General features: G+C 46.4%; 1 protein-coding gene across 1 annotated transcript in view; it reads right to left on the reverse strand.

Moving 5' to 3' along the window:
• LOC118086820 (solute carrier family 2, facilitated glucose transporter member 5) overlaps positions 1 to 14503 on the reverse strand; it is a 34339-nt gene extending 19836 nt beyond the window's left edge. The window contains exon 1 of the mRNA XM_060276222.1: positions 14226 to 14503. Coding sequence (XP_060132205.1) covers positions 14226 to 14267 — 42 coding nt within the window. The 5' untranslated portion in view covers positions 14268 to 14503. The remainder of the gene's footprint in view (positions 1 to 14225) is intronic.

The raw sequence follows: 14503 nt of genomic DNA on the forward strand, positions 1-14503 counted from the left end.
AATGCAATCAGGTGACAGGAGATAAACAACACACTCAGGATTCTGTTTTAGACCACCCCCTATGATGTATGTATGATGTATTGGGGGAGGTGGTCCTGGGCTACATCATTTCTGTGATGTATGTATGATGTTTCTGGGGGTGGTCTGGCGTTTGAGAGTGGGCAATTTAAAAATTCTATATAAGGGCAGGCACACCTTTGTTCTGGGTCCCTCCCCCCCTTCTCTGTGTGTGTGGGGGGGAGCACCCTGTTGCAACAGCTTTAGTAAAGATCAGGCTTACTACGGTACAGTAGCTGCTTTGCTTCTCAATATTCTCTGGTTGGTCTCTGTTATTTTCTCCTACAGATAGAGAACCTACAAAAGACTCTATATGGGCTCTTGGTTACCCCATAAGGGAAAAGAAGCAGTTTTTTCTCATAACAGTACTAAAGGTTGCATGCAACTAAATTTTACTCAGGTTAGACGCACTGGAATCAATAGACCTAAATTCGTCGCGGCCATCAATTTCAATGGGCCTGCTCTTGAGTAGGACCTGCATTGGATGCAACCCTAAGCCCATGTTGATACTAAAGCTACAATAAAGCCAAGCATATTTTACAAGCCCATCCATCATCAGATCAGTGCACGCTGACCAACGCACAATCTTCTTCGCAGTAAGGCTCCATTCCAATGGCATGAGTATCAAGGCAACCTGCAGATAATTATCTACTGCAGCCTTCACCGCCTTCACAGCCGTTGTAACATACCACTTGTTATATTCTGCCTGTTCTGCCATACCAGACTCCCGACGGCTTCGCTCACAAAGGTCATAGGAATGTGCAAGCCCACTCACCACGACAAGGTGATGATCCAGCGAGTGACAGTTTATTTTACAAGCCCATCAGTTTATCCAACTTTTGGGTAAACTCCATCTCAGCCAAGTTCAATAGTTTTATGAGCCGGAATGGTACCCTATGCCTTCTGTGTAGAACTTACATAAAAAGAGCCAGCTGGATGAGGCCAGTGGCCCATCTAGTCCAGCCTCCTGTTCTCACAGTGACCAACCTGCCTACAGCCATCCCTGAGTGGGCTCAAACACTTGCTTTCCCTCCTGTGGTCGTCGTGAAAATGCTACTCACAAGCATTTCTGCCTCTGGAGGCAGAACATAGCCATTATGGCTAGTACCTCAGAAGGGAGCAGAAAAAAAGCCATCCACATTAGTGGCCATCACTGCCTCTTGTGGGAGTGAGTTCCACAGTTTAACTGTGCTCTGCATGGAAAAAAAATAAATTTTTATTTGTCCTGAATCTTCCAACTGGAACAACAGGATCAGGATGATAGACCTAATGGGCCGCTGACTGATGCAGTAGGCTTTTTAATGTTCTTAGCTTGGTGATAAGTGCTGAGATGATCTTTTAATGCATTCAAAGGGGAAGTGAACCATTCACAAGGAAGAGTGAGAGACAGCACAGATATTCCAGCATTAAAGGTAAAGGTAAAGGGACCCCTGACCATTAGGTCCAGTCGTGACCGACTCTGGGGCTGCGCGCTCATCTCGCATTATTGGCCGAGGGAGCCGGCGTATAGCTTCCAGGTCATGTGGCCAGCATGACAAAGCCGCTTCTGGCAAACCAGAGCAGCACATGGAAACGCCGTTTACCTTCCCGCTGTAGCGGTTCCTATTTATCTACTTGCATTTTGATGTGCTTTCGAACTGCTAGGTTGGCAGGTTCCAGCATTAGAGGCAGCTAATTAACACCTGTATTCCGATCAACATCCTTAGTCTGATTTAAACCCACAGGTGGCTGTGCTGCACTTCCTGGTGGATTGTAATCTGTCTGCTTCATAGAATCCTGTTATCTTATTCCTTTGAACTTCTGTCCTTTAAAAACTAGTCTTGTGTGATCAAGGTGCTTAAGCGCTCAGATTATGTGGAGATGGGGGTGAAAAAGGGAAAAAGAAGAAGAAGAAAGTACAGAATAATCTTGCCATCTCTTCTCACACTTGCTTCTTTTTTGCCTCAAAACCAGGAAGTGTGATAGGGAGGAAAAACCTACCCTATTAGCACAAAGGATTACAAGAGGCCAATAAATACTTTTGCTTTTTAGCCAGCTTCCTTCTCTCCTCTGAATTTAATTACTTTATAATACATTCCAGGCTGGTACATATATGGCTTTCCAGCTGTGAATCATGGAACCACCGCTAATTCTTATGGGATTGTGTTGCAGCTTAAATCTGACCTGTTTCACCAATTATGGCTTTCTTTTCTTTCTTTTTTGCTCTGGAAAAAAGATTTCCAACACTTAAATAAACAGCTCACCTGTCAAAAGTAATATGATGACAGGCAGAAATTAAATTGTAGTTCTGTTTCCCAGCAGTGGGAAAAGTTGCATCGGTTGGACATTCCCCTGTACTGGGTGGAGTTGCAATTCCCCTGAAGGAGCAGATTCATAGCTGGGTGGTATACAGCTTTGATCTATATTTGTCACTGATGCCTCAGGTGGCCTTTGTGGTTCAAAGCGCCTTTTACCGGTTTCAGCAGGTGAACCAGCTACTGAATGGAGGCATCTTGGCTACCTGGACCCATGCCTTAGGAACCTCCAAATTGGACTGAGCAACAGGTGCAGCTTCCTCCATCGCTGGGAAATAGCACTGCTGTTGAATTTCCCCCTGCTATATCACACCTGTGCTAAAGCAACTGTACGAGCTGCCTATTTGCTACAGAATGTACTGGTACTTGAAACCCATCACTGATTCTATGATTCTTCTGCCATCACTGATTCTATGATTCTTCTGGCTAAGATTCTTAAATAAAGGGCCCAAACTCCGAGTGAAAAGTTGCACATGTAAAAATGTAAACGTATACTGGGAAATGATTTATAATGAATTGAAAAAATAATGTTTAAAACTACTTTCTCCCCCCCTCCCAAACCAGTATCCTTTTTGTTGGGAATAACCCAGACAGAAATTCCTAGGTGTCAGAAAAGGTCATTTATGTGTGCAACAACCATGGCCCGTGTTTTGTTAGCCCCAGAATTGAAAGTGAGTGATGTCCCAACTAAAGAGGATTGGCAACTTAAGTTGACAGAATGTGCAGAACTTGCTGATTTTACACATAGAATAAGAGAGCAAGATGAACATATATTTAAAGAAGAGTGGAAAAGATTTATTGAATATACCGTATGGAAAATAACTGTATATAACTGGCAGCACTAAGATAAATTCAACTGAGTAAATAATTTTTGATGGATGTAGAAGTCAAAAACTGATTTGAATGGTTTAGTAAAACATGCAGGAACGTATGATATGTAAAATGAACCATGGGAGGAGAAGGGAAGTCACTGGATATTTTAAAGTTTATTTTGAAATGTAAAATAGAAAACTTAATTTAAAAATTTATTTTAAAAAAATCCAAGTGGAAAAAAGTATATTTACCTGGCACCTGGTGCCAGGTGTGCCTTCCTGGGGAGAACATTACACAATTAGGTAGTCAGCAGTGAAAAAGCCTGTTCTGGTGTTGCCACCCTCCTGCAGAGGAAGAACACAAAAAATAACGTCTTAAGGACCCACCCTGTTCCTGTGATTGTAATTTGTTTCAGACTATTTTTAAAGTTGTATTTTAAAGGGTTGCAACCCGGGACCTCAGAGTGAAGAATAGATAGTTATCTCTCAGCATCATGATAAACATCAGGGCTGGAGAAACTCAGGGGGCCAAACAGAGCCCTTTGCACATCTCTCTCTGGCTCTCAGGGCTCTTCCCAGGCCACGCCCCCTTCTCAGGCCACACCCTCCATTGTCAGGCCACACCCCTCAGTGGCTTTGCTCCATGCCCCCTTTGAGAGATTTCCCCTGGCTGGAAGGCATCACTGAACTGTAATGAAGCCTTTTTGCATGCCTGGAGAGCGCTGTGTGTTAAAACCACGGAGTCACATCTGTAGCTTCATCCACTTTTGCCTCTGGCCCTGCTCACCACTGACATGTGGCCCCTGGAACGCTGCCCTGGAGGCAATGTGGCCCCCGGCCTGAAAAACAACAACGTTCCTCATCCCTGTTAGAGACCCTTCCTGATCTCCATTGCCTCACTAGGGCATTGACCTTCTATAGTTGTAAAGGGGAGGAAATAAGAAATGACAGGTATTGGGTGATTAAAATTAGCAAATAATATCACAGTCTAAACAAAATTAAAAAATCCTTCCAGTAGCCCCTTAGAGACCAACTAAGTTTGTCATTGGTATGAGCTTTTGTGTGCATGCTGAAGAAGTGTGCGCGCACATGAAAGCTCATGCCAATGACAAACTTAGTTGGTCTCTAAGGTGCTACTGGAAGGAATTTCTTTTATTTTGTTTAGACTACGTCAGACCAACACGGCTACCTACCTGTAAATATCAGTCTATTATTGCTCATTCTGCGTGCTGCTACTACACTGCTCCAGGGAGGAGGGCATTTAACTTGTTTCGGTAGCAAGCATCTAAACATAGCTAAGCCAGCCCTGACACAGTGAATGCCACCTTTTCTTTCCCCTCTGTAAAATATTGGAGGAAAATACCTCCTGTGTTTCCCCAGTGCCCTGCCATATTTATTTTACAGTATCTCCAGAAGGCTCAGGAAAGGAGCGACCCTATGTGTTAAAATAACCGTAATGCTAACATAATATTTAGATAGGGTTGCCTTTCATTCTTTTGTGTTCTTCCGTGTTTGTCGAAGGCAATGGATTTTCTTTTTCTTTTTTAATTTTCCACCATCAACACATAGTACCTGGCCTAATGTTTGCTCAGCTACTTTCTGGAGCCAAGTCAAGCCAAGTTCTTATGTAAAAAGGTCACGTGATCCACTCAGAGAGCGGTAGAATGCATCCCTCTCTCCCCACTTTCAAAGGTACTATGTAAATATCTGCAGAATAATCACCCTGTGTATTTCTCAGCTGCATCAAGCAAGGTTCGGCAAAGAAATCAATACCTTTTGAATTTTAGTTATACACACACACACACAAAATTCAATAGGGACAAATGTAAGTTTCTGCACTTAGGCAGGAAGAACCATCTGCACCACTATAAGATGGGGATTTAGGGGTCTTAGTAGACCACAAACTTAACATGAGTCAGCAGTGTGATGCAGCAGCAAAAAAGCCTAATGCTATTCTAGGCTGAATCAATAGAAGTATACAGTACTGTCTCGAACAATGAAAGACCACACCTAAAGTACTGTGTCCAGTTTTGGGTACCACAATTTAAGAAGGATATTGACAAGCTGGAATGTGTGCAGAGGAGGGCAAACCAGGATGGTGAAGGGTTTGGAAAACAACCCCTTATGTGGAATGGTTGGGGGTGTTGGGTATGTTTCGCCTGGGAAAGAGGAGACTGAGCAGAGATATGATAGCCATCTTCAGATATCTGAAGGGCTGTCACACTTAAGATGAAGCAAGCTTGTTTTCTCCTGCTCTGGAGCGTAGGACTTGAACCAATGACTTCAGGTTACAAGAAAGGAGATTCCGACTAAACACCAGAAAGAACTTTCTTATGGCAAGAGCTATTCGACAGAGGAACAGTCTACCCCGGAAGGCGGTGGACTCTCTTTCCTTGGAGGTTTTTAAGCAGAGGCTGGATGGCCATCTGTCATGGATGCTTTAGCTGAGATTCCTGCATTGCAGGGGGTTGTACTAGATAACTCTCTGGGTCCCTTCCAATTCTGCAATTCTATGATTCTGTGAATGAAGTCCCTAGCCCTTAAGGCTATAAATACCAGCAAGGAAGTGTCTGAGGAGACATTACGTCAGAAGGGATCAGAGAAAATATTTCTATTGTCTAAAGGGCACTGCTTCCCCTTCCCCAGTTTGGCTTGCTTCTTAGTCAGCAGTGAAAATCTGCCAACCCACTCCTTTTGCTTAATTTGAGGCACATTTCACAATGCAGCCTCTTTCAACAGAATGTAGTTGACCTGGTGCAGAATCATAGAGGGTCCTGAGGAGCAACCGAAGCAATTTGAACGACAAAGTGCTTCCAGAGCTGGCTGCTTATTTTAGGATCTGTGCCCCTTACGAAGGATGATGATAATATTGCAGTCTTGTCAGCATCAACATGCTAGCCTGTCCCCCACCCACAAAAAAACCCACCACCTTTAATCTTGATTTACCCTTTCTGCAAAAGATTTGTTAAGTTACTGTTTATTATTTTTGTTCATTTTTATTTTTTGCCAGAGATCTATTTGTGACAGATGAACAATCCATTTGCAATACTAAGCCTCTCTTTGGAACAACCCCAACTGGGTCCGGAAGGGTAGAAATTGACTTTGTATTCAGATCTAAAAGATTTGGATTCAGAACTTAAGAAGAGAGCCAATGGCTCATCGAGCCCAGCATTCTATTCTCACAGTGGACAAACAGATGCTTACTTTGGGAAACCTGCAAGCAGGACCCGAGCACAAGAGCAACTCTCCCCACTTGTGATTCCCAGCAACTGGTGTTCAGGGACATAATGCCTTCAGGGACAGTGGCGGTGGGACATAGCCATAGAATCATAGAGCTGGAAGGGTCCCTGAGGGTCATCTGGTCCAACCCCCTGCAATGCAGGAATCCTGCCTACAGCCATCCCTGAGTGGGCTCAAACCATCAACCTGCTGGTTAATAGCCAGACACACAGACCCGTTGCTCCATCATGGCTAGTAGTGGAGGATTTGAACCCTGGTCTCCCAGGTCCCAGTCTGACACTCTAACCACTATACCACACTGCTTCTCTTAGTGGTGCACACTGCCTTGATATTTCCTAGGAGGTGTCAACATAGACCTATTTTTATGAGCAGAATAAATAAATGAAAACATCTGGAGGGGCCAAGGGGTCTCCATCCCAGTCTTAGAGCAGGAAGGAAGGAAGGAAGGAAGGAAGGAAGGAAGGAAGGAAGGAAGGAAGGAAGGAAGGAAGGAAAGAAAGAAAGAAAGAAAGAAAGAAAGAAAGAAAGAAAGAAAGAAAGAAAGAAAGAAAGAAAGAAAGAAAGAAAGAAAGAAAGAAAGAAAGAAAGAAAGAAAGAAAGAAAGAAGAGGGTTTATTTGGACTATTAACTCGCTGTTAAAACACTATTATGAGGGCTGGTGATACAAAAGATTAGATACACGCAGGATCACGAGTTCTTCTAAAGAAAACATGAAATAGTTGGCCGAGAGCAAGATCAGATGGGCTTTGAAGGGCTGCCTATCACTACACAACTTCAGTAATAACACTGGAGGGCAGCAATCAGAGGGAGACTTTGATATGATTGCTCCCTGTGGACTGCATGGCAAAGATCATGCAGGGTGGGCCAGTCTTTTCTGGATGAAGCCTGCAATATAGTTGTCAAAGACGGGAAGACTTTCGTTTTTGCACAATCTTCCCTGCAGCAATTTAACGGGCAGGCAATTGTATATTGCAGCGGTGCGTGGCCACTGACTTGGATGGCTTCCCACGAGGAGACCTAGACCAATTCAAGGAGGTTCAGGCCTGTCCATGGCTGTTTCCCCACCTCCAGTGCTGGAGGCAGTATTGCTGTGCTATCCTTTGGACCACATTGGCACGGCTGAGAGGGAGATCTTGGTGTCTGGGCAGCCCAGCAGGACCTCCAGACACACTGCCTAGGCTTGCGCCTCTGGGAAGTTCTTTCAATGCTGCTAACACAGTGTTTTAGCTCAATGTTTCCCAACCTTCTTCCGACCGTAGCCCCCTTCCGACCTGTTTTCCTTCTTGTGGCCCCCCATGGGTGTAGCCAAATAAGTAAAAATCAATACAAATCTGGGATTCTGCCCCCCTAACAAAAGCCTGGCTACGCTCATGCCCGCCCCCATCCTACCAGTAGAAAGGTAGCTATTTAAATGTTTTGTTTGTAAATAGAACATGTTTTACAGTATATGTAGTTTTTTTTTATAAAAAACACACCGTATATTCCGTCGTATAAGACAACCCCCAACTTTTCCAGTTAAAGTATAGAGTTTGGGATATACGCGCCGTATAAGAAATACTACCCGGCGTATAAGACGACCCCCGACTTTTGAGAAGATTTTCCTGGGTTAAAAAGTAGTCTTATACGCAGGAATATACAAATTAATACAAAATACAATAACCTAAAATGATAGGAACATAATGAAATATTGTTGAAGCAGAAAGAAACATAGAATCATGGAGCTGGAAGGGACGCCAAGGGGTCATCTTTCTAGTGCAACCCCCTGCAATGTAGGAAACTCAGCTAAAGCATCCAGGACAGATGGCTATCCAAGCTCTGCTTAGAAACCTCTGAGGAAGGAGAGTCCAGATGTCCCCCAAGGGTGATCTAATTCCACCCCCGGCAATGCAGGAATCAAAGACCCATTGGCCTGCTCTGCTGTATTGGCTGAACCAGGGGTCAGCAACCTTTTCAGCCGTGGACTGGTCCACCATCCCTCAGACCATGTGGTGGGCCGGACTATATTTTGAAAAAATAGTAATGAACAAATTCCTATGCCCCACAAACAACCCAAAGATGCATTTAAAATAAAAGCACACATTCTACTCATGTAAAAACACGCTGATTCCTGGACTATCGGCGGGCCGGATTGGGAAGGCGATTGGACCACATCCGGCCCCCAGGCCTTACGTTGCCTACCCCTGGGAACATTTTAGCTCAGGGTGCGCAGCAGGGTTATATAACAACTCTTCTTATCTTTCAAACCTATATATCACAACAGCTACCAGCTCCCTTCTGCTCCACCTGAGCCATAAATCTCTGAACTTCAGAGATTTACTGCTTGTAAATCTCACAGCCTTGCCCCTGAGTAGTGCTCCTCAGGCAGTCAGTGCAATTAGAAATCAATTGCCGGTTGTAAATTGGGAGCTAATGGAAACGCAGGCAGGTACCCAGGGAAAAACACGACAGGTAATCAGAGTCCCTAATTAACTCAGTATCTCCAGGACAATGAGTTCTTATTTCACACTAATTCTTATTTCACACTAATCATGGCCTCGCTTGTTTTTTCTTCTTGGGTCCAGTCAGGTGAATGTTGCAGCCACTGAATGAAGCACAGGTGGGGAGCCTTAGGCGCCGGGGGCCAAATATGGCTCTTTTATCTGGCCCTCAGGACTTTTGCCAGGCCACACACCCCTCACCAGTTCCTGGACCAGAAAAACGTGGCCGTAGTAGTTCATACATTGTTTACCTTCAGGACTGGATTACTGCAATATGTGTGGGGCTTCTGCTGTGCTTGACCCAGGATCTGCACTTAGTGCAAACCGCTGCAGCACAGTTGCTGGCAAGAACAAGGCCTCCCTTCTAGGTCAATATTTTAGCTCAGTGAAGTTTCCCTTAAACTGAAAGTGTGTGTGTGTGTGTGTGTGTGTGTGTGTGTGTGTGTGTGTGTGTTTTATAGCTTCACCTCTTGTGACCCTAGCTGCTTCCCATTCCTGCTTTTCGGCTGCTTTCTCCTTCACTGTTGACATTTCCACTGCAATTTTCTTGGGCCTGTGACTTTGCTTATGCAAAGCACCAGAGGCATAAGGATAGGAGTCCAGAGAGAAAAGGAATCCTGACAATGCTTTGCCAAGGAAACTGAGCAGAAAACTGAGAGTGGATGTAGCAACCGAGTAATTTCATTGTTCCCGCAAGGGGACAATGACAATAAAGATATCTTATCTTATCTTATCTTAAAATAGCATATAATTTGAGATGAAAAGGACCAGAGGTTTTGTCTTTCTTACACCAGGCCTTGTACACAGCAGGGAGACATTCAACCAAACACACAGAGGAAAGAAACTCCCTCAGAACAACACAGCCAATCAGGATTCATGTTACCTCAGCAAACATCATGCCAGTCTGGCTAATTGCTAAGCTACACCTCAAGCACCTTTCTTGATGGATAATAGCAGGATTAACCTTTAAGAAACACACTGAATGATTTCTGCTGTTGTCCTTCCAGCAACAACAAAAACAACCATGTCTAACTGACTGAGTGGGGATTTGAACCCTGGTCTCCCATGTCATAGTCCAACACTCTAACCACTGCATCACACTGAAAAAACAATGAAAATGTATCTACCTAGATTTTTTTTATTTTTATTTTGCAAATTAGGTTTAAAATCCAGATGCCAGCTCTGGAAAGAGCGGGAAAGATTTTCTGGGTTCGCCCTCCCTCACAGGGTTTATTTATACAATAAGGATTTTTATTTTTATTTAATATAACATTTCTGTGGTGTCAAAAAGTGATATAAGAATGCTAAAAATAATTGTTGGAAGGATGCCCAGGCTTTGTTTAAAGAATAAGCTCTTGACATGTGCTAGGTTGCTTGCACTCTTAGGACTCCCTGGGTGTGGGGCAGGATTATGCCCTCCTTCCTGCTCTTAATTAGGGTGGGTAAGGGGCACCACAGGAGTGCAGCTGCAAATGGAAACAGGAGACGAAATATTTATTCATTCATGTCTTTTTAACCTTTTTTTATAATACACGTCTACAAAATCTTCAGGGCGGCTAAAGAAAAAAGGGAAAAAAAAGACACAGCTTTCTAATGGTCAGCTATGTAGTGCTGGCATCTGAAACCAAGACTCCTTGGCACTTAATAATGCTGAAATATGGGGAACATGGGGACACAAAGGCACCAGTTGTGGGTGGCGTTGTTGAAAAGGAAGAGCTTTAATGATGCCCAAATGCATGGCATTTTAGAATAAACCCTTCTGCAAGGACAGCTCCCAGCCTGGTATAAAATGACGGATTCTATACCAGGTTGGGGAGGAGCTGTAGCTCAGCACTTAGAGCTTCCGCTTTGCACACAGAAAGTCTTGGTTCAATCCCTGGTGTCTCCAGGAAGGGCTGGGAAAGACCCACACCTGAAATCATTGTGAGTAGGCTGAGGCAACCCTGAGCTAGAATGGAGCAAGGGTCTGACTCAGTACAGTCATACCTTGAATACCGAATGCCTTGCAAATCTAATGTTTTGGCTCCCGAACGCCACAAACCCAGAAGTGAGTGTTCCAGTTTGCGAACATTCTTTGGAACCTGAACGTCCGACGTGGCTTCCACGGCTTCCTATTGGCTGCAGGAGTTTCCTACAGCCAATTGGAAGCTGTGCCTTGGTTTCTGAATGTTTTGGAAGTCGAACGGACTTCCAGAACGGAATCCGTTTGACTTCCGAGATACCATTGTATGAGGGAAAGGATGTTTTTTAAAGTTATATTGTGTGCACAGCCATAATCATGACCATTATTTTCAGGCCACCTGGCGTGAATTATTTAGCTGTGATTCATTGCAAGGGTTGACCCTTGTGGTACGTTCCAACTCTACAATTCAAAGAAAACTCGTAAACAACTGAGTGATCCTGATCGAGCCAGGGGGCAAATCCTGCTCTCCATATTGCCCCTAGCACTTCCCTAGCTAATAAAAATCATTTCTAAGATTCAGCATTCCTGGGAAACTTCTGATTCCATCTCAGGCCGGGGACTTTTGCCTGGAGGGAGGAGATCCATCCAGATTGTCTTCCAAAGGCTTTGATGATGCAGATTCTGACTCTGGCAACTCTCCCACCTGGCCAACAGAAATCTGTCTTCAGAAGAGCAATGCATTTTTAGACCCCTTCCCCAGGCAGACGCTGCATTAGTGAGCATTGGAGGTCAGATCTTTTACCTATCTTTCGGTGCCTTTGCGACACTCAAGTGCAGGGGGCCAGTCCACTGTCCCTCAGACCTTGTGGGGGGCCGGACTATATTTTGAGGTGGGGAAATGAACGAATTCCTATGCCCCACAAATAACCCAGAGATAAAAGGGCACATTCTACTCATGTAAAAACACGCTGATTTAGAAGGCGATTGGGCGCATCCGGCCCCCAGGCCTTAGTTTGCCTACCAAGTGCAACTGGCGAGACGGGACTCTTCTGGTGCTGATGAAACTAAGGCAAAGAAAACACACACCCAGAAGGACTCAGAAACACTAAGGCCTCAGGTGGCTTCAATCCACTGGTTTTTGCATAGTGGGGCTTGCGTTTAGTACACACTAACCCATTTGTACCACATCTCAATCCGGAATCGTTTGGGCTCATTCTCAATATGCTGCTTTCGATCTAGGCTGAGTCTAGGTCCTGCCTCCATGGGTGTACCCAGCATGGGGCAGGGAGGGGCAGCTGCCCCCCCAGAAGGCCAAACCACGGGCCCGACTAGGGAAGCAAATACCCGCCGCCCCGCTTGTTGACAGGGGGGAGGAGGAAACGCTGCTGGTGCCACGGCTCCTCGGCGGCGGCTCCTCCTCTCAGCCTGCCCTGCCTACATCTGCACCAATCCCCGCCCACTAAAGCCTTCGTGCCTCCCAATGGAAAGCCCTGCCGGGCGGCAACCTATCCTACCTAAGAGTGAAGGAGACGCGGCTCCCTGCATTGGTTGCAGCCACTGCCGCGCTCTGCCTCCCGGTAGGCTGCACTGCGATCGTCGGCGCCGCGGGCTGGGAATGCCCCCCCCCCCGAGTTAGGAGTTGCTACTGAGACTCCTCCTGGGCCGGGAGAGGAAGTGCACCGACAGGAGCCAGTTCAGCCTCAGCGGGCAGAAGCAGCAGAAGCCCGCAAAGGAGGAGTGGGGGGCGGCGCCCGAACGCGGTGGTCGTGGCTGCTGAAAGGATGCTGCATGGGGGCGTTTGCGCTGGATTGCCAGTGGCAGGAGTAGCCCAGCGGCAGCGACCCTTCCTCGCCGCCCCCCACCCCGGGCAATAGGAAAGGAGCCGCCTTGGGGGGCGGCACAGCTCTCCGCTCCCCCTGCGTGCATTGCCCTCTCCGGGCATTGGCTGCTGTTTCCTTCTTTCCAATGTGCCCCCCCCAGCTGCTCTCCCTTGCTGCCCCTTCCGAGAGAGGGGCGTTGAGGGCGGGGGAGCCGCCGCTGCCGCTGTAGGGTCGCAGCTGGGGGGGGGGCTCGCTCGCCTGCACTGCGCCACCCCACCTTTCCCATCGTTTGCTCCCTCGTAATGGGGAGGCAGCGGTGGCAGCTTCTTCTTCTTTGAGGGTCTCAGCTTGGGGGGGGTCCCTGGTATCCTCCCAGGCCACGGGGGGATGGCCCCCCAGGACTAGCAGACCTCTGAGCCCCTTCCCCATCCCAGATATATAGGGTGGGAACTGGAAAGGCTTCGGGGGGACCTGGAGGAGGGAAAGTGGGGCCCAAAGGGGTTTTTCAGGGGGGTGGTTAGGCCGTAAATGGATGGGAGCGGTGTCTTCAGAGCAGGGGAATTTCGTGTGAGAGAGTTTAGGGGGTTCATTTAGCGGCTGCAGCTGCCGCCGCAGAGTCATCAAGCCCGCTGGCCCTGTAGCCCCGCCCACATTCCCACTTTGTGGCCCCTCCCCTCCCATGCCTTGGCCCCGCCCCGAATGATCATGGCTTGCCCCCCCCCTAGTTTTGATCCTGGGTACGCCCCTGCCTGCCTCTGCAGATCTCCAGTAAGCAACTAGTGCCTGACCAAGGCTGCATCCCATTTTAAAATCAACCCAGACCCTCCAACATTTCTCTGATGGAAATAGAGACATCCCATTCCAAAATGATAATTTTATACTCCACACATCTTACTGGGTTGCCCCGGCCCCTCTGGGCAGCTTCCAGCATAAAAACATAATAAAGCATTAAACTTTTTTTCTTTTTTTAAAAACCCCACTTACCTATACAGGATTGCCTTCAGACAGCTCAGGGGGTTGGATAACTCCATACCGTCAAACATTTCTCCAATGAAATTAGGGATACTTTACCATACCCCCAAACCTTTCTCCAATCAAAATAGGGACATCTTAAGGAAAAGTGGGACATTCCGGGATCAAATCAGAAACTGAGACGGCTTTTCTAAATCAGGGATGTCGCTGGAGGGTCTATCAACCCCATCCAGAAATTATCTTTCTCCTTAAAATTTGAACTACAGAACTGGATCTGAACCGTTTCTCGCATCAGCCCTTAGCAGCAGGTTATCACCCTCTCTAGGCTCTGATGCATATTGCACTCCAAAGGCTGGAGAGTTATTCCCAGCTATCAAGGAACAATGACATTTGTTTGTAAAGCTCGCCCCTCATCTACGGTAACAGCACTTTATGGGCAAAGCCATAGTGACAGACCCTTACTAGTTTTTTAATATGGTGGGTGGGATACAAATCTCTCCTGCAGCGCAGGTTTTTAAACAGAGGTTTGGTGGTCATCTGTTGGGGATTCTTTAGCTATCATCACACTGTAGGGGATTGGACTATATGACCCTTGGGGGTCCCTTCCAATTCTACAATTCTATGATTTTACAAAACCCTCCGCAACTTACCCCTTCCTTGCCTGTGAGCGTTGCCTCGGAGCCCTTCTCCATTTTCACACTTGAGGAACGGAGAGCCACAAGGGGCCTGAGAGCTTTTGCGTTCGGAATGAGAAAGAAAATGCTGAAACGAAGGATTGTGCTATGCCTCTTATTTGCACTATGACTCTGTCCAAGACCCCAATTGTATAACAGGCTTGTTCTGCCCTCTTGGACCTTAGAGTTGCCTGTTCTTCAGCCTCGGGGAGGCAGATCTTTTGCCAGCTTGATACTCCACAATTTCTCAGCTT

The sequence above is a fragment of the Zootoca vivipara genome, chromosome 6, assembly GCF_963506605.1.
Source record: "Zootoca vivipara chromosome 6, rZooViv1.1, whole genome shotgun sequence".
NCBI lineage: Eukaryota > Metazoa > Chordata > Lepidosauria > Squamata > Lacertidae > Zootoca > Zootoca vivipara.